The following is a 24,433-nucleotide window of genomic DNA, read 5'->3' as shown; positions in this document are numbered from 1 at the left end:
AGAAGAATACAACTATCTGGATAACATTCACCCAATAACGGCCATAATATATTTCCTGCTGAAAATTCATAAAACATTCAACCAATTTCCAAAATGTACACCAATAATAAATGGTATAGGCTCATTGACTGAAAGAGCCTCACAGTACATAGACCTGCATCTACAGCCACTAACAACCAATTTAGCATCGTATCTGAGAGACAGTAAACATGTAATACAACAGATGGAAGAAATACCCTGGGAGAAAAGCTTTCTTTTTGTAACTCTAGACGTGGTATCTCTATACACTAGTATCGAACACCTTAAAGGTCTTGAAACTACGGAATATTTTCTAAAATCAAGATCAATTTCCTTCTTGCAACAAAACAAAATGATCCTAGAAATGTTACATTTTGCTCTAACCAATAACATTTGTATGTTCAATAAAACAATCATTCATTGATCTGTCTAGCGCGTTCAACACTATTGATCGAGAGTTGTTATGGACAAAGTTGAAAAAATGGCTTTGCCCGGAAAACTTACTACAACCAATAAAAGAATTGCACTCTAACACAGAATTCAAAGTAAGGCTGGACTCTGGTGGAACACTGAGTCAGCCCATAAAAGCAAATCAAGGTGTGAAACAAGGCTGCCCGTTGGCAGCCACACTGTTCGGCCTATTCCTGTCTGACATTGGAGAAAGCCTTGAAGCGGTCACATCATTTCCCCCAAAAATTAATGGGATGCCTGTAAGCTGGTTGTTATATGCAGATGACATTGCTATACTGGACCAAACCCCAATTGGACTATCTAGGAAGCTTGCTGCACTAGAAGGTTACGTAAAAGAAAACAAATTGAAAATCAATCCTGCAAAGTCGGAAATAATAATCCTCCAAGATCTCACAAGAAACAACAAACGGAACCCCAAAACTACACCGAAATGGAGGCTGTGTAACGACAACTTGAGATGTGTGAAAAAGGCCAAATACTAAAGAGTCTGGTTTAACAGCAACATACATGATGCACCCTGGACGGAGAACATCATACAAAAATGCAAACAACTCGCATGCCAAGGGGTCATCATAAACAAAAAATTCGGCAAATTTTCCTTACTACCAGTGTTAGCTCACTATAACCAAAAATCCACTCCAACGCTCATTTATGGCGCGGAAAGCGCCCTAGGAGCCCCTGCTACCCTGTGGCCACAGTTGGAAAACCAATACTGGTGACGAGTCCTGCACATACAGAAAGGAATCTCGAGTGTGTGCGTCAGATATGAATTAAACCTTATCTCTCTGCAGGCACGAGTGCTATGGAACATGCTATCCATCTATCGGAAAATAATCATAGACGACTGTACTCCGCAGTTTAAGATCTTACAGGAAGCGCTCAAAGGCAACTCTGAAACCGTGCTGTGCAGATGGGCAGCTGGCTGTAAAAATCAGCTAACGCAACTTGGCACGGACCAACTCACACTGCAAAATAACCCAACCCATGTTAAGAAAAAACTATGGGAACAGGACTGGTGTCTAACAGTGGACGCGCGAAATCGTCATAAACTTTTTGATGATGCACCCACTGAAGCCAAAGACCGTAAACAGTTGCTGCAATACCTGATAAAGACACCCAATGCTCGACACAGAATGACCTACATGAAATTTCGTTTAAACTTATTCAACACAAGAGTGAGTCAAGCGACAAGAGCACGAAAAGCAACAGCAATGCTTAAATGTCGCTTTTGCGAGAAACAAAATGAGACTCTCAAACACCTCACACTGTATTGTGAAAGTCTGAAAGATCTCAGATCTGTTCACTTAGGAAGCCTGGTACTACAGTATGACACATTATGTGGAGAGGACTTATGGCGCAAATTCCACAATCCCAGGGAAAAAGAAATCTTTGGGTTAACACATTTTCTACAAAAACTGGAAATACTACTCAAAGTTGGATAAGAAAGACGATAAACAGTGGGCCCTAAGACGATGGTGTACCAGAGAAGTTGTGAGGCGAAATAGGATAAAAAAAAAGGCATCCTGGAACATTGCCGATCGAATGGGATCTGGGAGTCCAGAAGCGGCTGCTAACTGGTTTTAAGTAGCCCCAGAGACCAGCTGCTCTTCGTGGCTTGCTGACACCACGGAACTTCTCCCCACGCTGTGGGTGGGCCATGGGAAATCTCTTTTCAAAAAGGTTTGTACAAACTAAATGAAATAAAAATAAAAAAAAAATAAATAAAACAATCTACAGACAAGAGCAAGGAACGGCGATGGGGGCCAAGTTTGCACCCTCGTACGCAAACTTATTTATGGGACATTTTGAGATTAATCACGCGTGGCCACATTTAGCATTCACAGAAACATATATTGTTTACTGGGGGCGCTACATCAACGATGTATTAATGATATGGAATGGAGATACAAAGAAACTACACAAATATATTGATTATTTGAACACACATGATTATAATATCAAATTCACAGAAAAAATAAGTCCAGAGAGCATAGAATTATTGGATCTACAAATCTATACAGATGGAGAAAAGATCTTGACTGATCTATACATAAAACCAACAGCAGTAAATAAATTGTTGCATGCAGAAAGTAACCATGTGAAGCACATAATTAAAAATATACCTTATGGTGAGATTCTAAGAACAAAATGGAATTGTAGGTCAAAAGAAAAATATGAAGAACATGTTCAAAAACTTAAAGAAAAGTTCATAAAGAGAGGCTACAAAATTGAAGAAGTTGAAAAAGCTATAAAAAAGCTGAAAAAATACCCAGAACTGAACTACTGAAAGATAAGCCGAAGTTGAAAAATAAAAAAATAAAGGTAGACTTTATCACTACTTACAACAGTGAAGCATATATTTTAAAGAACATTCTGAAAAAACACTGGAATATTCTACAAAGTGATGATACGATCAAACTCAATATAGAAGTCAGACCAAGGATAATTTATCGAAGAGCACCAACATTGAAACAAAAGGTCAGCCCAAGTCATCTTAAAGAAGATAGAACTGAGACGCTTAGTCAATTTCTAAAAGTGCCGGCACCAACAGGAACTTACAGCTATGGGAACTGTGTAATCTGTGATCAAATGGAGAATGGAACCAAAGAAATAAGATTACCAAACGGAAGATACCAAAAGATAAAACAATATATTAATTGCAATACAAAATATGTGATTTATGTGATACCATGTATCTGTAAAAAAAGATATGTGGGAAGTACAATCAGAACACTAAAAATCAGACTCCAAGAGCATTTAAGAGCAATTAAGAATAAGGATTTCAGATATCCTATGGCAGTACACTACAGCCAAGGACATCAAATAACTGAAATTAAACAAATCAAGTTTTTAGGTATAGAAAGGATTGACACAATGGAAAGATGAGGAAACAGAGAAATCTTTTGATGACGAGCACAAAGATGTATTTATTTTCTTGATGGTAAAATCATAGAATGTATTGTGAAAAGGTTTTTCTTATTTAGACTGCTCGATCTGTCCTTCCCTTCTGATACTTTTCTTTGTTCCTTATCCTTTACTTTATTATATTGCACCCATTTGGTATTATACAAATAAGGCCCCAAAGGAAGGACACACTTTAACCCGGTACGCAGTAATTTAAAATTATCTCAAAGAAATGAGAAAATTCTTTTAAAAAAACGAATGTCTATAAAATAACGTCAAAATTGTAAAACCAAAATGGCCGCCGGACATTGTAGCGTGACGTGTGATGTCATCGCGTAATGTGACACGATGACGTCATACCCCACGCGATTGCGGCCTGCATAAAAGTAAAAGAATCACACAGAGAGATAGCACGGATCCTGGCAGACTGGAGGCAATCGTACCGAGATGAACAAAAAAGGTAACTTCTTTCTATTTTAAAAATAAGGAAAGTGAGGAATAGACTCTGGGCTTTAAAGGCACCCTAAGATAGAAAGTATATGGCTTGGGATACAATGGAGAGATTAATGGTGAGTCCAATTTTGTAATGATTGCCACTATTTCAAAGAAGGTTTCCTAAATAAGGTTTGGGAAAATAAAAACGGTTTGGGTTAAAAATGTATATCCTTTCTCTTTGTTACTTACAGAAACGTTCAGAAAAATATTAATGTTAAAGTTATAGGTTAAAAACTTATACTTTTTCTCTTTGTTACTTACAGAAACCAGCTGAAATATACCTATACAATAAATGAAAGAGATAAAAAGGAATAATAAATTAGAAATATGACTAGGTGATATTTAGGTGAGTACAACTTACAAGCAATGTAATCATAGTTGCTCACTGCATCTCACCACCACCAAAATATGAACAATATTTCTCTTATTCCTTTTCCTAAATTTCCTTTTCTATTTAGCATCTCTCCTGATGAACCACATGCATAACACGTGGGGAAACACGTGCTGAGAGAAAAAATACACTAGGATGCGAACTAATGTATGAAGAAGGAAAGTGCATTAAACTAATGCAAAAAATAAATACTATCTAAGAAGTAATCTTGTTGGTGTGACGATACTGTTTCTTGCCAGAAGCGCACTCTATATAAGTGTTTTCTTAAAAAAGATAATTTGAATAAAATATTGCAGCAGCCGCAATATACACTTAAGAGTGGAGCATCTACGTAAATGAGTAACTAAACTTTGCACTTAGAAATTGCCAAATTAGAAAGAAAAAGCCGGCAAGGACTGCAATCAGTTATACAAAAATCTCGCTGGGTAATGGAGCTCTCGTTGGTTCCTGATTAAAGTGGCAGATCCCTTCAAGCTGCGGCGGTACCAGATTTTCTGGCACTGTCAATTGTTAGGAATCTGAGGGCATCCTCACTTCTTTCCCAAAAATATCTTTCCCCAGGTGTCTAGAGGCAAACTGTCACTCTCGGATCCTGACCCTGGGGGTGGATATGAGAGGGAGGATCACCTGGGAAGAGGAAACTTGGGGAGTGGTGATGAGGCACCTTTGGGTGAGACACGTATCCCCATTTCCCTTTCATAAGGAATCAAATGTCCCTGAGGCTTTTATGGGATATTTCTAATCCCTTCCCTATTGTGTTAGAAAATCATCTCCCAATGTAGACCACTATGGTACTGAGACACGGAAGAGACCACATAGGGACTTACCTTCACCCTCTACTAACTCAGACAAACACACACACCAGTCTAGGACTGTGATGAGGATGAAGGATGCGGAGTACCACGACCGTTGTGAAATCAATGTGAATGCCCTGCACCTGAAGCAAAACGGGTGCTATAAATGGCCCACTCAGGTGAGGTTAAGGAGTTCGCCGGTGGAATGCTTGCAGGCGGAGAAGCCGCAGGTGAAGGCCAGAGACACATATCCGAAGAGCCGAGGAGCTGTAGAATTGTTGCAGCGGGTGTTGTCGGAAGGTCTCTGTGACAGGGTCAGGCCTTGCAGCCTCCTGCTGTCAAGGGGACTCCCTCTCCGGTAGCTTGAGGTGTTGGAGACCCTGCCGAGCCAGGAACAGAGCCTGCCACGAAGAACCAAAAGATGAGGAGAAGGACAAGCGAAGACAGCGTACTGGGTGAGCCATGTAAGGCTGAATGACTATGGGACTCTGTGGTGGGAGCCACGTGTGAGCAAAGAACAGCAACGTCAATGGGATTGCTGGTCCAAATGTAAAAAATAGATGTTTGATGACGACCAAACTGTATTGAAATTGGGAAGGCGGCGGAAGTGCCAGGAAAGCAGTACACTTTCAATTTAATAACAAGCCTGTGAGCAGGGTGCAAATTCCCAGCAGGAGAGTGAACTGGACGTTGTTTTGATGTGAACGAACTGAAGTTTTGAATACCGAACCAAAGGAAAATAGTAATGAGTGAATGCTACATGGATGGAAAGTAGAGGAAAGTGTTTCCGGATATAAAGGAACTGTGAATTGTACAAGCTGAGAAAAAACAAGCATTGGCAAGAGCCAGAAGGAAAAGAGGAACTGCACACATTGAAAGTTGGAACTGCGGCAACACCATGAGAAGGTGTGATAATTCAACAAGTGAATGGTGGCAAAACAAGTGTTTAAAGGGACTTCAAGCATGTATGTCCAATACCACTGTTGAGCCGAAGCAGTGATGGTGTAAAGGTGGAAAAGACGCCAATTATGTGCCGGTTCCATGACCTGTAATGGGTGGATCGTCTGGTCTGACAACTCTGCCAAGACTGTATACACCCCACTCATGAGAAGCCACTTGACTCGTCTATGAGTGTATGGCTGGATATCAAGAGAAACTGGTAGACTGTGAACCCAAAGAGTTGAACTTTGTGATATTGATGAACGAGCCAAAAAGCCTGAACGCCAAGAAGAATCCAGAGGAATTGTGTTATTGTGAGAACAGTGAGAGGCTTGAAGCTTGGGAAAGGGAACCCCTCTTGATTGAAAGTGAACTATTTGGAATCCTGGGGAAGGCAGAACCCCTTTCCGACCCAAGAGCTGGAAGAAGCTCTGAAATTTCGTTTGAACACTTTTTCATTTGATGACGACATCCCTGCACAGTTTGAACAAATAGAGGTGAGGGCAAGTTTAAGTTTTGGACAGAGACAGCCATTTACTTTGGACTTCCTGGCACAGACTATCTTTAGTTTCACTTAGGTAGGGAAATCCCCGCCCCCACCCCTTAGCATAGGGCAAGGTAGGCCATATCCCAACCTCTTTGTGATTTTAATTAAAAGTTGTATCCCAAACTTTCTTCAGTTGTCTGTGTCTACTTCCTGATGCCTTCACATAATCCACATACTCATACCTTCTGAATGGGGTCCCCCTGCAGGAATGACTACTGTAATTCACAGAGTGCCAGACAAGACATTTTACTGTCAATCAGTACTAAGGGTGGGAGCTGGCTTCAGGTTGACAGTGCACATGAAAGATAGTTAGGGTTTCCTGTCTCCTTTGTTAACCTCTGCAGCAAATCCCCATGTGGGCCTTTTTGAAGTACACTGTATTAGTAGGTTAATGATGTTAATCGCTGCCACCAGCTGCAGGACCCAACAAAAGGCAGATCCATGGAGCCTTTGTTAGTTAATTAGGCTGGTCATGGCAGGGGGAAGGATTGACCCTCCCCCTTCTGAGATGACATGGCGTACTCCTTGCTGTCATATCCCAAAAAAATATGACAGGAGGGACTGCGCCTGTAGGCTGGGTCCACCCAGATTACACGGGTCTATGTGTATGTCATGCGGTGAGCATAACATGTGTGTGGATTAGCCATAAACATTTTCCAAAGGTTGATCTACCATCATTCAATTTCATTTTTTTTAAACCAGGTGAGCACACACCCACCGTGTGGCTGGTCGAATTCGTGACATGCCTAGAAGGGGTTCAGATCAGAAAAGCCCCCTGGCTCATGCTATTGCCCCATGTGTAATGATAACAGGGACCAGTCATGCATTACTCCCCGGCAACCTCTTGTAATATAAAATCCCATGATCCCCTTCGGTACCCAAGACACATGTCACTCTCTGCACATTAGGGGGCCCGCAACACGTGTACCCCCAGGGCCTCGGACTGATGGTGCCCTCCCACTGCAGCCTGTGGAAATCTGGGGGTTCCGGGACAGAATGCAGGTGGGGTTCCATGGAGCAAATCATAAACAGAAAAACTGATGAGCACAGGGGACCCAGATGCTGCCAAATCGAGCACCGGAGTATAATGAGGCAGGAGCTGCTTCCAGCTCAGTGGGTCAATGCACTGACACGACCCAAGCTTAGTGCCCTTCCTCCTAGCACTCCATCCCTACTCCATGCCTCCCAGCCCATCCTACCCTCGGTATCAATCCTTCTCTCCACCCTTTCTGTGACCCCATCTTGTCCTCAGTATTAATCCTTTTCTCCCCCATCAGCCCATCCTTCTCTCAGTATCAATCCTCCTCTACCCCACAACCCCCTATCAGCCCATCTGCCCCCCCACTATCTTTGCTGCTCTCCCTCTACCCTCCCTTCTCTTCCACCATCTCTCCTTCCTCTGTTGGTGACCCCAGGCCCCCTATCTTCTCTTGCACCCCTCCACCTACCGCCATCCTTCTCTTACTGCCTCTCTAGGTAGGTGCCTTCCACCGCCGTCTCTTTCCCCAGTTCTCTGGGGTTCAATCTTTCTATAAAGATGGTCCTGGGGTACCCAAGGGCATCGCGTTAAGGGTGCACTGGGTTTAACTGGGCGTGGGGATGGACCATGCCAGGCTCCTGGCTGGAGAACTGAGGGATAGTGCCAGGCCAGGAACCCAAGGCCTGTCTGCTAGAGACCCTCCGCTCCCATGAGGGCGGAGAGAACAGCGTAATATGCCTGTGCATGGCACCAAAGAGGAGCGCATGCAGCGCGGGAAAAAAATGCAAAGCAAAATGGCCGCCACTGGCGGGAATGTAACATGAATGTACCCCATGTACTTACTTTGGAAAAAAGCACCTGGTATTGCCATCGCTGCCCATGGGTAGAGCTAACACTGGAAGGATGAAGAGTGGGGGTTGGGGTGGAGTGTATACGGGTCTTAACATTATCACGTGTGGCCAGGCAAGAGGCAGTCATTGTGGGGGGTAGGGGGGGGTCCCAGGACTACCCTCATTGCAGGCTAGGAGCACCAATCCTCACCTAAGTCCTCGGCCCTCCTAGGTGTACCAGGACATATTCATCATTAGGACACCCGAGAACGGCAGTACTCACTACCTGGCAAATCACAGCACTGGCAGTACTCACAGCCCCCAGCATCAATGGAAGTACTCACTACCTGGCAAATCACAGCACTGGTAGCATTCACAGCCCCCCAGCATCAATGGAAGTATTCACTACCTGGCAGCTCATAGCACGGGTAGTATTCACAGCCCCCCAGCATCAATGGCAGTACTCGCTACCTGGCAAATCACAGCACTGGCAGTACTCACAGCCCCCAGCATCAATGGCAGTACTCACTACCTGGCAAATCACAGCACTGGTAGCATTCATAGCCCCCCAGCATCAATGGCAGTACTCACTACCTGGCAAGTCACAGCACTGGTAGCATTCATAGCCCCCCAGGGTCAATGGAAGTACTCACTAACTGGCACCTCACCGCACTGGCAGTATCTACAGCTCTCCAACGTCAATGGCAGTACTCGCAGCTCACAGCACTGGTAATATTCACAGCCGTCTAGCATCCCTGGCAGTACTCACTACCTGGCAAATCACAGCACTGGTTGCATTCATAGCCCCCCAGCATCAATGGCAGTACTCACTACCTGACAAGTCACAGCACTGGTAGTATTCACAGCCCCCCAGCATTAATGGCAGTACTCACTACCTGGCAAGTCACAGCACTGGTAGTATTCACAGCCGTCTAGCATCACTGGCAGTACTCACTACCTGGCAAATCACAGCACTGGTAGCATTCACAGCCCCCAGCATCAATGGCAGTACTCACTACCTGGCAGTTCATAGCACGGGTAGTATTCACAGCCCCCCAGCATCAATGGCAGTACTCACTACCTGGCAAATCACAGTTCTGGTAGCGTTCATAACCCCCCAGCATCAATGGCAGTACTCGCTACCTGGCAAATCACAGCACTGGCAGTACTCACAGCCCCCTGCATCAATGGCAGTACTCACTACCTGGCAAATCACAGCACTGGTAGCATTCATAGCCCCCCAGCATCAATGGCAGTACTCACTACCTGGCAAGTCACAGCACTGGTAGCATTCATAGCCCCCCAGGGTCAATGGAAGTACTCACTAACTGGCACCTCACCGCACTGGCAGTATCTACAGCTCTCCAACGTCAATGGCAGTACTCGCAGCTCACAGCACTGGTAATATTCACAGCCGTCTAGCATCCCTGGCAGTACTCACTACCTGGCAAATCACAGCACTGGTTGCATTCATAGCCCCCCAGCATCAATGGCAGTACTCACTACCTGACAAGTCACAGCACTGGTAGTATTCACAGCCCCCCAGCATTAATGGCAGTACTCACTACCTGGCAAGTCACAGCACTGGTAGTATTCACAGCCGTCTAGCATCACTGGCAGTACTCACTACCTGGCAAATCACAGCACTGGTAGCATTCACAGCCCCCAGCATCAATGGCAGTACTCACTACCTGGCAGTTCATAGCACGGGTAGTATTCACAGCCCCCCAGCATCAATGGCAGTACTCACTACCTGGCAAATCACAGTTCTGGTAGCGTTCATAACCCCCCAGCATCAATGGCAGTACTCACTACCTGGCAAGGCACAGCACTGGTAGTATTCACAGCCGTCTAGCATCAATGGCAGTACTCACTACCTGGCAGCTCATAGCACGGGTGGTATTCACAGCCCCCCAGCATCAATGGCAGTACTCACTACCTGGCAAATCACAGCACTGGTAGCGTTCATAGCCCCCCAGCATCAATGACAGTACTCGCAACCTGGCACCGCACAGCACTGTCAGTATACACAGCCCCCAGCGTCAATGGCGTTATTCCTTACCTGGTACCTCACAGCACTAGCAGTATTCACAGCCCTCCCCCCCGCCCCCCAGCGTCAATGGCAGTACTCTCTAGCTGGCACTGGTAGTATTCACACCGTGTCAATGGCAGTACTCGCTACCTGGCGCCTCACAGAACTGGTAATATCCACAGCCCCCCAGCGTCAATGGCAGTACTCTCTAGCTGGCACTGGTAGTATTCACACCGTGTCAATGGCAGTACTCTACATGGTACCTCACAGCACTGGTAGCATTCATAGCCCCCCAGCATCAATGGCAGTACTGGCTACCTGGAACCTCACCGCACTGTAGTATTCACAGCCCCCAGCGTCCATTGCGGTATACTCTGTACCTGGCAGTACTCACGCCCTCTCGGCCTTGGGCAGCATCACTCACAGTCCCACTTGCTTCCTGCATCTCGCAGCACGGGCAGTACTCGCCGGCTGTCTGCCAGCCTGATAGCTTACCCGCGGGCACCCACAGCCTCCGACTGTGAACCCTCGCGCCTTGGCTTCAGTCTGCCCCCTGCTGGAGGTCCTTTTCCAGGTGTATGCATTGGCACGTGGGCGGGCGCAGGGGGAGTAGCGGCAGGTGCGGGAGACGGTATTAACTAACCTTTTTTAGTCCTGACTGCCACCCAACTATGTCACTCCCCTCCCCCCCACTCCCCACTCCGCCATGGTCAGGAGCTCGCTCTGCTACCAACTCGGTATGTGCCCCCTCAGCCTTCCGGCAGGGGCTCGGCGGTCATCGATTTAACGATTGCCAGTCGCAGCCCATCGCAATGCCCCGGGAAGCCCATACTTCCGAACCTGCCCAAGAGAACACAACCGCCTCCAACCCCACTCCCCCGAGGCTCCCCGGGACTTGCATTGGACTCCATCAAAGGTGGGATCATGTTTAAGACCCTACGCCCCGTCAGAGGCACTGGCCCCCACTACTACAACTGAAAGCCCTACTTCCGAGCAAGGGAAGGTCCCTGGGTATAGTGCTTCTTCAAATTCTACTCTTCGCTGCGCTAGTTCCCTGGATATAGTGCCTCGTTAATGTTCTACTGCTCTCTACAGCGCCTCTTTTCGTATAGTGCCTCCTAGTGCTTCCTCATTCTGCCCGGCTCTCCTATAGCACATCCTTAAAGTGCTAGTCCTCGCTGCACTGCCTCCGTGGCTATAGCACTTCCTTACAATGTCCCTCTTCTCTGCACTAGCGACTCCTTAATGTGGTCGTTCTCTCTGTACTGGCTGCTTATAGTGACCCAGGGCTACTCTTCTCTGCACTAGCACCCTGGCTATGGTGCTTCTTTGAAGCACCACTCCTCTTTGCGCTACATCAGTGGGTGGGTATAGTGCTTCTTTGAAGCGCCGATCGTCTCTGCGCTAGTTCTTTTGGGACAGTGCTACTCAATGCTAGTTTCCTCTGTACTGCTCCCTAAAGTGCCCCCTTAAAGGTCTCATTGGGTTTAGTACCTCCTTTTTATGCTACTCTTCTCTGCACTGACTCCTGGATATAGCGCCTCATTGAAAGCGTTCTCTCTGCTCTAGCTCCAGAAGTACAGTCTCCTCTAAGCGCTACACCGCTCTGCATTGGTTCCTCAGTGTCTCCACGAAGTGCTGCTCAAGTCTGCGCGACTCCTTCACTTTATGTAACATCTCCTTGAGGTGTGTTCTGGGCACTCGATCCCTGGGTATAGCGCCTTCTTAAACCGCTACTCACTCTGGGTAGTGCCTCCTTTCTGCACTGACTCCCTGGCATTGCGCCTCTTTGAAGTGTACTCTCGCACTATCTACCTGGGTATAGCGCCTCCATAATGCGCGACTCCCCTCTGCAATGGCTCCCAGGGTGTAGCGCCTTCTTGAGTTCCTACTTTGCGCCGTCGCCGGGATGTGCGTGACTCCTCTCTGCACTGGCTGACAATAGCGCCTCCTTATCGTGGCACTCCTCTCTATGATAATAGCGCCCCCTTAGCGTGACGCTCCTCTCTATGATAATAGCGCCTCCTTAGCGTGACGCTCCTCTCTATGATAATAGCGCTTCCTTAGCGCGTCGCTCCTATCTGTGACAATAGCGCCTCCTTAGCGTGACCTCTCTATGATAATAGCGCCTCCTTAGCGTGACGCTCCTCTGTGACAATAGCGCCTCCTTAGCGTGACGCTCCTATCTGTGACAATAGCGCCCCCTTCGCGTGACACTCCTCTCTGTGACAATAGCGCATCCTTCGCGTGACGCTCCTCTCTGTGACAATAGCGCCTCCTTCGCGTGACCCTCCTCTCTGCACTTGCTACTTTGGTATAGTGCCTCTTTAAAGAGTCCTCTCGGCACTAGCCCCTTCCACCCTGCTGGATGCCTTTTTAATGCCCCCTACCTCCCTGCAACGGCGTTCCCTCATGCAACTCGCCGCTACTAGGCGCCCCATCTCCCCACAGCCCCCCCCCCACACACTCACCATGCTACTCCTCGGCCCCTTATCACTGACTTTACTCTCAGCGCCCCTCTTCCAACTCACCCCCTCCCACACCTCCCCCATTCAGTCTCCCTCTAGCCCCCTCCAGCAACACTCACCCTCTGCTCCCCGGCTCCGGCTCCATCACGGTCACCTCATCCTTTGTGTGGCCCCCGACTCCCAGCAGGGGGGGGGGTCCTGGCCGTGGAGTGTGTCCTTGCACGGGGAATGGGTGAAGTGCAAAGGGGTCCCCCCCTCTCCTGCTCGCTGCGGGAGGGGGGGAGATGCCCTTGGGGAGTTGCACGGGGTCGGGCGGGGTGTGGGGGTGATCACTGGGTTTTTGCCTTCCCTGGGGTGGACTATACTGACGTTCCAAGTGTAGGACGAGAGGTTTGGGGTCCCTCTCGCTGGTTCTGTTGGGGGTCCCTGCCTCGCCTGGAGGACGGGTAAGGGGGGTTCCTACATGCACGGGGGCCCAGCCTCCCTTGAGGGGTGCGCGAGGTTTTGCAGGGACCCACTCCCTCTGGGGGGCGGAAGAGCCTGGGGGCAGGAGGGGGAGGGGACGGGGCTTGACTCCCTGGGCTGCCGGGGGGCTAGTTCGGCGAGACCAGCCTCTCCGGCTCTCGCCTTTGGCTCCAGTTTTCAGCGTCCCGCATGGACCTCAGTCAGAGCAGTGGGCCCCCGGTGGGGTGGGGGGCGAGGGGCCCATGTCCCTCCTCGGCCAGACGCTTCTAGTCCCATTCATCTCCGGAGGTGAGTCCGGGGGGGTACATCGCGGGATCCGGACCCGTCCGGGGCTCAGTCCGGAGAGAGTTAGGGAGAGAAAAGGACGGGGCTGGGGGCTGGCAGGGGAGGGGTCCCGTCCTTGGTCCGCCCCCATCCCCATTAGTCCCCTTGTCCGGCTCCACTGCTGTGATTGCTGCCCCCCTCTGGAGAGATCGAGAGAAGTACCACAGAAAGTTACTAACTTTGCGAAACTTGTTCTCCACGAAAAATGTAAACCCTAGAGTCTAAAAACCGCGAACTGACAGAAAAAGCTGCGACCATTGGACAGTATGTGACAATATGGATCCGCGAAATATGACGCGACAGACACCCAGAGAGAGAGCAGGAGCCACCTGGCAGCGCGTGACAGTGTCAGACACCCAGAGAGAAAGCTGCAGCCACCTCGCAGCATGAGACGGTATCAGACACCCAGAGAGAGAGCTGCAGCCACCTGGCAGCGTGTGACAGTGTCAGACACCCAGAGAGAAAGCTGCAGCCACCTGGCAGCGTGTGACAGTGTCAGACACCCAGAGAGAAAGCTGCAGCCACCTCGCAGCATGATACAGTATCAGACACCCAGAGAGAGAGCTCCAGCCACCTGGCAGCGCGTGACAGTGTCAGACACCCAGAGAAAAAGCTGCAGCCACCTGGCAGTGTGTGACAGTGTCAGACTCCCAAAGAGAAATCTGCAGCCACCTGGCAGCGTGAGCCATTGTCAGACACTCAGAGAGAATGCTGCAGCCACCTCGCAGCATGAGACAGTATCAGACACCCAGAGAGAGAGCTCCAGCCACCTAGCCGCACGTGACAGTGTCAGACACCCAGAGAGAAAGCTGCAGCCACCTCGCAGCACAAGACAATATCAGACACCCAGAGAGAGAGCTCCAGCCACCTAGCAGCACGTGACAGAGTCAGACACCCAGAGAGAAAGCTGCAGCCACCTCGCAGCACGAGACAGTATCAGACACCCAGAGAGAGAGCTCCAGCCACCTGGCAGCGCGTGACAGTGTCAGGCACCCAGAGAGAAAGCTGCAGCCACCTTGCAGCATGAGACAGTATCTGACACCCAGATCGAGAGCTGCAGCCACCTGGCAGCGCGTGACAGTGTCAGACACCCAGAGAGAAAGCTGCAGCCACCTCTCATCATGAGACAGTATCAGACACCCAGAGAGAGAGCTCCAGCCACCTGGCAGCACGTGACAGTGTCAGACACCCAAAGAGAAAGCTGCAGCCACCTGGCAGCGTGTGACAGTGTCAGACACCCAGAGAGAAAGCTGCAGCCACCTGGCAGCATGTGACAGTGTCAGACACCCAGAGAGAAAGCTGCAGCCACCTCGCAGCATGATACAGTATCAGACACCCAGAGAGAGAGCTCCAGCCACCTGGCAGTGCGTGACAGTGTCAGACACCCAGAGAAAAAGCTGCAGCCACCTGGCAGTGTGTGACAGTGTCAGACTCCCAAAGAGAAATCTGCAGCCACCTGGCAGCGTGAGCCATTGTCAGACACTCAGAGAGAATGCTGCAGCCACCTCGCAGCATGAGACAGTATCAGACACCCAGAGAGAGAGCTCCAGCCACCTAGCCGCACGTGACAGTGTCAGACACCCAGAGAGAAAGCTGCAGCCACCTCGCAGCACAAGACAATATCAGACACCCAGAGAGAGAGCTCCAGCCACCTAGCAGCACGTGACAGTGTCAGACACCCAGAGAGAAAGCTGCAGCCACCTCGCAGCACGAGACAGTATCAGACACCCAGAGAGAGAGCTCCAGCCACCTGGCAGCGCGTGACAGTGTCAGGCACCCAGAGAGAAAGCTGCAGCCACCTTGCAGCATGAGACAGTATCTGACACCCAGATCGAGAGCTGCAGCCACCTGGCAGCGCGTGACAGTGTCAGACACCCAGAGAGAAAGCTGCAGCCACCTCTCATCCTGAGACAGTATCAGACACCCAGAGAGAGAGCTCCAGCCACCTGGCAGCACGTGACAGTGTCAGACACCCAAAGAGAAAGCTGCAGCCACCTCGCAGCGTGTGACAGTGACAGACACCCAAAGAGAAAGCTGCGGCCACCTCGCAGCATGAGACAGTATCAGACACCCAGAGAGAGAGCTCCAGCCACCTGGTAGCATGTGACAGTGTCAGACACCCAGAGAGAAAGCTGCAGCCACCTGGCAGTGCGTGCCAGTGTCAGACACCCAAAGAGAAAGCTGCAGCCACCTCGCAGCATGAGACGGTATCAGACACCCAGAGAGAGAACTGCAGCCACCTGGCAGCGTGTGACAGTGTCAGACACCCAGAGAGAAAGCTGCAGCCACCTCGCAGCGTGTGACAGTGTCAGACACCCAGAGAGAAAGCTGCAGCCACCTCGCAGCATGATACAGTATCAGACACCCAGAGGGAGAGCTCCAGCCACCTGGCAGCGCGTGACAGTGTCAGACACCCAGAGAAAAAGCTGCAGCCACCTGGCAGCGTGTGACAGTGTCAGACTCCCAAAGAGAAATCTGCAGCCACCTGGCAGCATGAGCCATTGTCAGACACTCAGAGAGAAAGCTGCAGCCACCTCGCAGCATGAGACAGTATCAGACACCCAGAGAGAGAGCCGCAGCCACCTGGCAGCGTGTGACAGTGTCAGACACCCAGAGAGAAAGCTGCAGCCACCTGGCAGCGTGTGACAGTGTCAGACACCCAGAGAGAAAGCTGCAGCCACCTTGCAGCATGAGACAGTATCAGACACCCAGAGAGAGAGCTCCAGCCACCTAGCAGCAAGTGACAGTGTCAGGCACCCAGAGAGAAAGCTGCAGCCACCTCGCAGCATGAGACAGTATCAGACACCCAGAGAGAGAGCTCCAGCCACCTAGCAGCACGTGACAGTGTCAGACACCCAGAGAGAAAGCTGCAGCCACCTCGCAGCACGAGACAGCATCAGACACCCAGAGAGAGAGCTCCAGCCACCTGGCAGCGTGTGACAGTGTCAGGCACCCAGAGAGAAAGCTGCAGCCACTTCGCAGCATGATACAGTATCAGACACCCAGAGAGAGAGCTCCAGCCACCTGGCAGCGCGTGACAGTGTCAGACACCCAGAGAAAAAGCTGCAGCCACCTGGCAGTGTGTGACAGTGTCAGACACCCAAAGAGAAATCTGCAGCCACCTGGCAGCGTGAGCCATTGTCAGACACTCAGAGAGAAAGCTGCAGCCACCTTGCAGCATGAAACAGTATCAGACAACCAGAGAGAGAGCCACAGCCACCTGGCAGCGTGTGACAGTGTCAGACACCCAGAGAGAAAGCTGCAGCCACCTGGCAGTGTATGACAGTGTCAGACACCCATAGAGAAAGCAGCAGCCACCTGACAGCGTGAGACAGTATCAGACTCCCAGAGAGAAAGCTGCAGCCATTTGGCAGCGTGTGACAGTATCAGACTCCCAGAGAGAAAGCTGCAGCCACCTGGCAGTGTGTGACAGCGTCAGACAACCAAAGAGAAAGCTGCAGCCACCTGGCAGCGTGACCCAGCGTCAGACACCTATAGAGAAAGCTGCAGCTAGAAGAGGGCTTGTGACAGCACCAGACACCAAAAGGTGCAGCAGCAGCTGCAGACGCCCTGCAGCATCAGACAGTGTCAGACACCCAGAGAGAAAGCTGCAGCCACCTGGCAGCATGAGGCAGCGTCAGACACCCAGAGAGAAAGCTGCACCTGCCAAACAGCGTTTTACAGCACCAGACAATAACACGTGAAGCTGTGGAGACAGGCAGAGGCTTTCTTTTCCTCAGGGGTGAGGGGGCACCCCCTTTTCTACACAAAGATGGCTCCTGCATGTCTAGGTTCCAGTTTAGAAGGATTTTTGAGAGAGCATTGGAGATGGCAGGTCTTGCCCTTCATTTATTTAGAATTAGGGCCACGTCTGTGATTAATCAACTTCCGGGGCACCAGTGGTCCAGGGATGAATATCAGTTTCTAAACCATCAATCAACCCCACACCTCTAGTACACCAGAAGGGATCCGAACCGATTGGAAACACAAGTAAATTATAAGACCTCCTTGTCCAATTTTTGGTAACGTGGATGGAACAGCAGGCTTATCTCTGCAAGGTTGTGGATCGTATGTTAGTTAAAACACAGTGAAAATACAATTATTATTACCCAATGATAAAAGGGACTGTCCATTCAAGGATGTATACAAATATCTACTTTATTATTACTACAACAGACAGTTCTAGCACACTACAAAATACGGCCCTTCCTGTAAAGGAACACAAAGGAAAGAGATGCGCACTGGATACTGAAAGGAGGGTAGTTGGTAAAGCAATCAGTCTTACAGTTCAATGTTATTGGTTTCAGTACCAAGGGGGCAAAGGGTTGCAACTGCCTCTAGGGGCCTTCAGAGACGGACCAGGGGGGCAGAACTACAATGTACCTTGTGCTGAAGAAGTGCTAGGTTCTCGACAGCGTCAAGGCGGTTCCAGGGCGTTTTGCAGCCCTTAAGACAGAGTTAGTTGCTGGAGACAGCTACAGGTACCAGACGGCAGGCAGTTCGGCAAGCGAGGCTGGACTGACGTGTGCAGGATGTCTGTCGTGGCTTCTCAGGGCCAACAATCGTCGTCTCTGTGCTGGTTGGCGGATCTGGAATGCTGGTTGAGGCGTCTTGGATGGCTCTAGTGACTGCGGCGTAACAACAGTCAGTGGTGCAGCCGGATGCGGTTCAAGCACCCGACTGTCTGGACATGGTCCTTAAAAAGATGGACACTGGATGTTGCTTGTATGGCACTCATCCTAGCTTCTTCGCAGGGCTTGTGTCCTTTCAAGGCGGACGGCCCAAAGCTCAGGAGGGTGTTAGCAGACAACAGCCTTGTCCTTTGTCCAGAGACTCTCCGGCACTTCCCACCTAGGAATCTTGCTGTCAGAACCTAGCAAGGCACAGTGTGTGCTGTCTGGGTACCGGTTCTGGAGCTGCTGGATGGGTCCTCTGAGTCCAGTATCTCCCTCTGTTCCCTGGGAGATGTTTAGGGTAGAGATCTTGCTTCCCTTTTGGAACACCTGGCCTTCCTTCACTGGTGGAAGATGTAAGGTAGACTGTACCTTCAGCTCGAGTCCAAATAAGTCCTTCTTCTTACTCCTTGCAAAGACTTTAGATGATCTGATCTGTGAGGGGCTCAGTCCTCTTTTAAAGCCAATCTAGACCGAGGGATTGGTGTAGGCCAAGCCTAACTTAAGTGAGCCAATCCTGGGTCTCCACCAACAATCTTCAGTGATGCTTCAGGTCAGAATCAGAGTACTTGGCAACAGACAGGGGAAGGATGACAATATATACTTCTAAGTCGCACCCATCTTCCTGTCTGCTGTATATCAAAGTGTCTCCCTAATTAACTGAGTCCTATGCGGTGCTTGGTCACAACATGGGCCTCCTTTGAAGTAGGGGATTACAGGCAGATTTTCGTCTCCTACAATTCACATACTTCCCTGCTCTGAAAGGAGTGGTTCCAGACAGGACATTCACTGCCCTTTCCTGCCAATGAGGGGTGTTAGTATCAAGTTGACACATTGCATTTCAAAGAGGGGTTGGCGTCTGGTCTCCATTGTCACTTCCTGCACCCTGGCCTCCACTGAGGTCTGCTAATTAACATTCTTCAGTTTTCACTGCCACCAGCAAGGTTTGACAATGGAGATGCAAATCCATGGGGCCCTGCAATTCTAATCAGGCCGCCCATGGCCAAAGGCTTTTGATGTACCCACAGCTGTCAGGTGTCAGCTACACATGACATGGGAGGGCGGCACTGGCAAACTTTGTCTTCCCAGAGTACATACATATTTTTCTTCTGTTCAGTGAGCATGGAAAATATGTGCAGGGATGGCCCCACATATTTTCTGAGGTTGTTCACCCATTATCCATTCTTTTAAATAAACAAAAAAAGCCCAGGTGAGCGCAAACTTCCTGTGCTGACGGTTGACAGCCACCACGGCCGTAGGGTATGGTTTGGAGGTGCAGCAGATTAAGGCAATTGGGCCATGGAGGTCCAGCCCCTACAAGGGGTAAATCAGACCCACTTGTCATGTTGGCAGGGAGTGTCAGGGATGTCGCGCCCGCTGTGGGACCTGCTGGTAACCAGATCTTTTTATTCTGTCCTTTGATTAGATGGAGCAGCAAGCCATTTGGGTGATCACTCATTCATCCGGCGGATGGAGCAGAGGGTGCAGGATCACACGTTTTTTGTTGTTAGGTGCAGCCGCTGACATATATTGGATCAGGATAGGAGGCCTACGGGTGAGCCAGGTGCGCACGGCAGTGGAAGATCAGCGCAGGAAAAAGTGTCTTCCCGCCCCAGGCCTGGTGATACTGCACATTGGGGGTAATGAGCTGGTCACCTTGGGCAGAAAGACCCTGAAAGAAGGATTGTTGTCTCTATTCACCTGGCTGGGTCGTTTTTGCCCAGATAATTCCTTTCAAGGACTGGCAGTTGCCGGGCCCAGTTCACCTGTCGGAGTTAGGAATGGAACTGTTGCTCCAAAACGTCTTAGCCCTGGTGAGGAAATGTGGGTGGTTGGGGGGTGTCATAGGCTGGTGGGTCTGTGCCCCTGTGGCAGGTGGGGGAGGACAATGCGGACACAGAGCTGCCCCTTCCAGGAATGGTGGTGCGAGGATGGCAAAGGACGCTCCCCTAGAGAGAGAAAAGGACTGGCCGGTGGGGTTCCAGTAGGGAGGAGGCCTGGAGGGCCCTGGAGGGACAGGATCAGGAGGCAATTTGGGGCAGTAATGAGGGAAGTGTATCACCGCCTGAGATGTGGTGGGGGAGGCCTGAGGCCTCACCTCCATGCACCGCCCTGAGGGCAGGAGTCATGGTCCCCTGTACCCCCTGTAAATTGTATGATTTGCTGTGATGGGGTGAGTCGCATTTTGGGGTATATGGTATGTTTACTTGGAAATGGTAGTAGTAATACAACTTTATTCATGTTCCATAATCCATAAAAGTAGAAAACACAAATATGAAACACGATCATATAAAATCTGTACATAAAATATTCGAATTTCAAATTAAAATTAAAATTCAGCCACCCCCTTCGGGTTGAACAATGACATAAAAACACCCTAACTCTGCCCACCTGCTTCAAGGGAGAGTGCACTTTAGTTTGGTAGTAAAAGGGCCTCTTTGTCCTGTATAACGTTCGAGTGCATTTTCAAAGCCCTACTTAAAAAGATCGACAGTGCCCAAGCTGTGAAAGGGGCTTCAGCTTTTAACAGGAAAAGCAGCGCTGGACCCTGCTGAGTGCACCTTTTCCCTTTAAAGACAGGGACCATAAAGCACTTTCTTAGCTGGGCATATTTGAGGCAGAAAAATAGGAAGTGTGCTAAATCCTGCAAGCCCGCTCGGCAGACCGGGCAATAGCTTATATATTCCGTCCTGTTCCCTTTGCTGTTATTTCATCAAGTGGTAAACAGTCCAAACAGGCCCCAGTGATGGGGCTTTTTTGTGACTAATCCAAATCATCTTTTATTTAATTTGATAATAGCATAAAACGTCTGGTTGAAGGTTGCGCCACCGCTAAAGTTTCTCTTTTGCCATAGATCCAGGCTGTCACCCTTTCCCATTTCGGGACTCCTCGCCCTAGTAGGAGGCTTGGCATGTCAAGAGCCCCTCCAAGTTTAAATTCTAAGGTTTGTTTTATGTACTGGAGCCAATTACTTTGATTCTCCCCATTGCGCTGGGAGATGTTTCTAATAAGATGCTGGGACAGGGAAGTACTGGGATTTGCCCAAACCCTGAGCCATAATGAAATTGGTTCTCTTACCACCTCATCCAAAGTGCAGCTCAGGCCCAGTTCATTGTGGACCGTACAGTTTGGTGCCGACCTTGGTGGGCCCAGCGACCTTTTCAGAAAAGTGTTTTCTTCACGTTGGATTCCTTTCTGGTTCCCAGAGCCCCTGTGTTCCCACAAGAGAGGGCCCTGGAACTTGGCTGACTGTCCGGTGCACCAAACCCAGAGAACTCCCATGTAAGTAACTCACCAAAATGAAGTTAAGTGCGGTGGGGTGGTCTGTTTGCCTTAATATTCTTCCCTTAATAGTGGGTGGGGGGGCAAAGTGTGTAGACCCTTAGCACATTTGACTGAATTTTAATTCCCAAATAGATTGATGCAGGGGGAGTTTGGATGAGTTTGGAACACCCAACCTCTTTCCTATTGGGAAAACATATTATAATCATTTAAAATAATTGGGGCGCCTTGATTTTTCCTGTTCACCCCTGACTTCTCAAATGAAAAGTGGTGAATTCCAAACGGATACCCCTTCCCAAAACGTGTTGTTAAACAAAAGATTTATCTGTCACAAAAAACGAATTGACAAATGACATTCTACCCAAAACCTTGCCTTTAAAACAAAATGCTCCTTGTCCCTAAAACGAAAATCCCAATTGATACCCCTTCCCAAAACTTGCTTTTAAATAAAAGATATATTTCTCCCAAAATGAAAATCCCAACTGCCACCACTCCTTAAATATTGGATCAAACAAAATTGGTGCCCTTGGCCCCTAACGAAATTCCTAAACTGTCCCCACGCCCTAGACCTGACCTTTAAACAGAGGGTTGCTGCATGTCACTGATGCCTGGGATATTGGTGATAGGGGAGAGGCATTTAGCCAAGTGAAAGGAGTGTAATTTCCATTCAGCAATATACACTCTTGCCTGAGAGCGAGTAGGTGACCTTGAGAGCAGAAAGGATTCTGTAGGCATTGGCTGAAGTCGGAAGGAGCGTTCTATCGATCCCAAGCGATGTCAATTGAATTGTGGGATTTCAAACTGCTCGCACTTTCAAGCTTGCAGGGAAATGAACCTAACACATGTTGCCACGAAACTGCTTTGAAAATCAAAATGTGTATATGTGATTCTTGTCAAGACGTGCTGATGTTCATGCTCTCGTCATGGTAACAAGCATTCTTTAATGTGCCAGAAGGGGTTCATGGGACATGAGGGATGAACTGCTTATTTAGCCTGTGTTCTACGGGTGTGAGACAAAAGTAAAATGCAGAAAAAGTGTGTTTAAAAGAAACATCCTAAAAAGTGTGTTTTGTCATTAGAGAAGGTGGCGGTTGTAATCCGTTCAAGTTATTATTCATTGAGCTTTTCATTTAAATAAATATCTATTCTTTCTATCCAGGGCCTGGTTCTTGGCTCACTGTTGGCACAGGAGGGAGATTTCCATGGCGCTATATGAGTCGTTAATAGGGCTAGCGTTAAAAAACCTAAACAACTTATTGTGCGGCATTTTTATTGGGTGGGACGCCCCAGGTTAAGGGTGGTCTCTCAATATAGTGTTCCAATTTAGAGAGGGCTACTTTGAAAGAGCTAAACAATACACAAAGAGCACAGTTAAATATGCCAATGTAGAAGAGATTAGGACTACGATCATGGGGCTACGATCATGGGGCTACGATCGTGCAAAACTCCAGGTCATGATAGTCTCTCAGCCGGATTTTATAAGGGGTTTGTGGACGTGCTGGCTCCAAAATGTTTAAATGTATTTAAGGTGGCTGTGGAAACTGGTGAATTCCCCCCACCCCACCATGAAGGAAGCTAGGATAGTGGTACTCACGAAGCCCAGTAAAGATCCAGAAGATTGTCGATCCTTCCGACCGCCGTCTATGTTAAATATTGACAACAAGATATACGCTAAGGTGCTGGCTTGTAGACTCCTTCCTCTACTTCCAGACGCGGTCGTGGATGGTGGTGGGCTCATATTCATTAGTGTTGTTACTATACACCAACCCTACTGAAAGGGCCTACGTCATTGGGGTTACATTTGAGCATTTTGCATTAGCTAGAGGTACACGACAAGGCTGTCCCCTTTCCCCAATTCTTTTTGCTTTGTTTATCAACCCACTTGCAGCAATCCTTAGGGAACGCTGTATGGATAGGGGTCTACGACTATTTGATCAAGATGTGGTACTATCACTATGTGCAGACTCCTTAGGGAACGGCCTGTGGATAGGGGTCTACGACTATTTGATCAGTTGTGTTACTATCACTATGTGCAGACTCCTTAGGGAACACCGTACGGATAGGGGTCTACGACTATTTGATCAAGATGTGGTACTATCACTATGTGCAGACTCCTTAGGGAACGCCATACGGATAGGGGTCTACGACTATTTGATCAAGATGTGGTACTATCACTATGTGCGGACTCCTTAGGGAACACCGGGCGGATAGGGGTCTACGACTATGGAATCAGATGTGGTACTATCACTATGTGCAGTCTCCATAGGGAACGCCAATGGATAGGGGTCTACGACTATTTGATCAGTTGTGTTACTATCACTATGTGCAGACTCCTTAGGGAACGCCATACGGATAGGGGTCTACGACTATTTGATCAAGATGTGGTACTATCACTATGTGCAGACTCCATAGGGAACGGCGTGTGGATAGGGGTCTACGACTGTTTGATCAGATGTGGTACTATTACTATGTGCAGACTCCTTAGGGAACGCCGTGCGGATAGGGGTCTACGACTATTTGATCAGATGTGGTACTATCACTATGTGCAGACTCCTTAGAGAACGCCGTGCGGATAGGGGTCTACGACTATGGAATCAGATGTGGTACTATCACTATGTGCAGTCTCCATAGGGAACGCCAATGGATAGGGGTCTACGACTATTTGATCAGTTGTGTTACTATCACTATGTGCAGACTCCTTAGGGAACGCCATACGGATAGGGGTCTACGACTATTTGATCAAGATGTGGTACTATCACTATGTGCAGACTCCATAGGGAACGGCGTGTGGATAGGGGTCTACGACTGTTTGATCAGATGT

At 49.0% G+C, this 24,433-nt stretch overlaps 1 protein-coding gene across 2 annotated transcripts in view; it reads right to left on the bottom strand.

Moving 5' to 3' along the window:
- The window catches only part of COL27A1 (collagen type XXVII alpha 1 chain), a 1,990,256-nt gene that overhangs the window by 1,896,272 nt on the left and 69,551 nt on the right, over positions 1–24,433 (bottom strand). The window contains exon 1 of one of the 2 annotated variants that reach the window (XM_069609096.1): positions 12,988–13,692. The exons of the other annotated variant lie outside the window; for it this stretch is intronic. Coding sequence (XP_069465197.1) covers positions 12,988–13,013 — 26 coding nt within the window. The 5' untranslated portion in view covers positions 13,014–13,692. Of the gene's footprint in view, positions 1–12,987; positions 13,693–24,433 lie in introns of those variants that run through there. 2 annotated transcript variants of the gene reach the window in all.

Source organism: Ambystoma mexicanum, chromosome 8 (genome assembly GCF_040938575.1).
Source record: "Ambystoma mexicanum isolate Mex_15411 chromosome 8, UKY_AmexF1_1, whole genome shotgun sequence".
Lineage (NCBI taxonomy): Eukaryota > Metazoa > Chordata > Amphibia > Caudata > Ambystomatidae > Ambystoma > Ambystoma mexicanum.
This window is presented reverse-complemented; position numbering and strand designations above follow the sequence as displayed.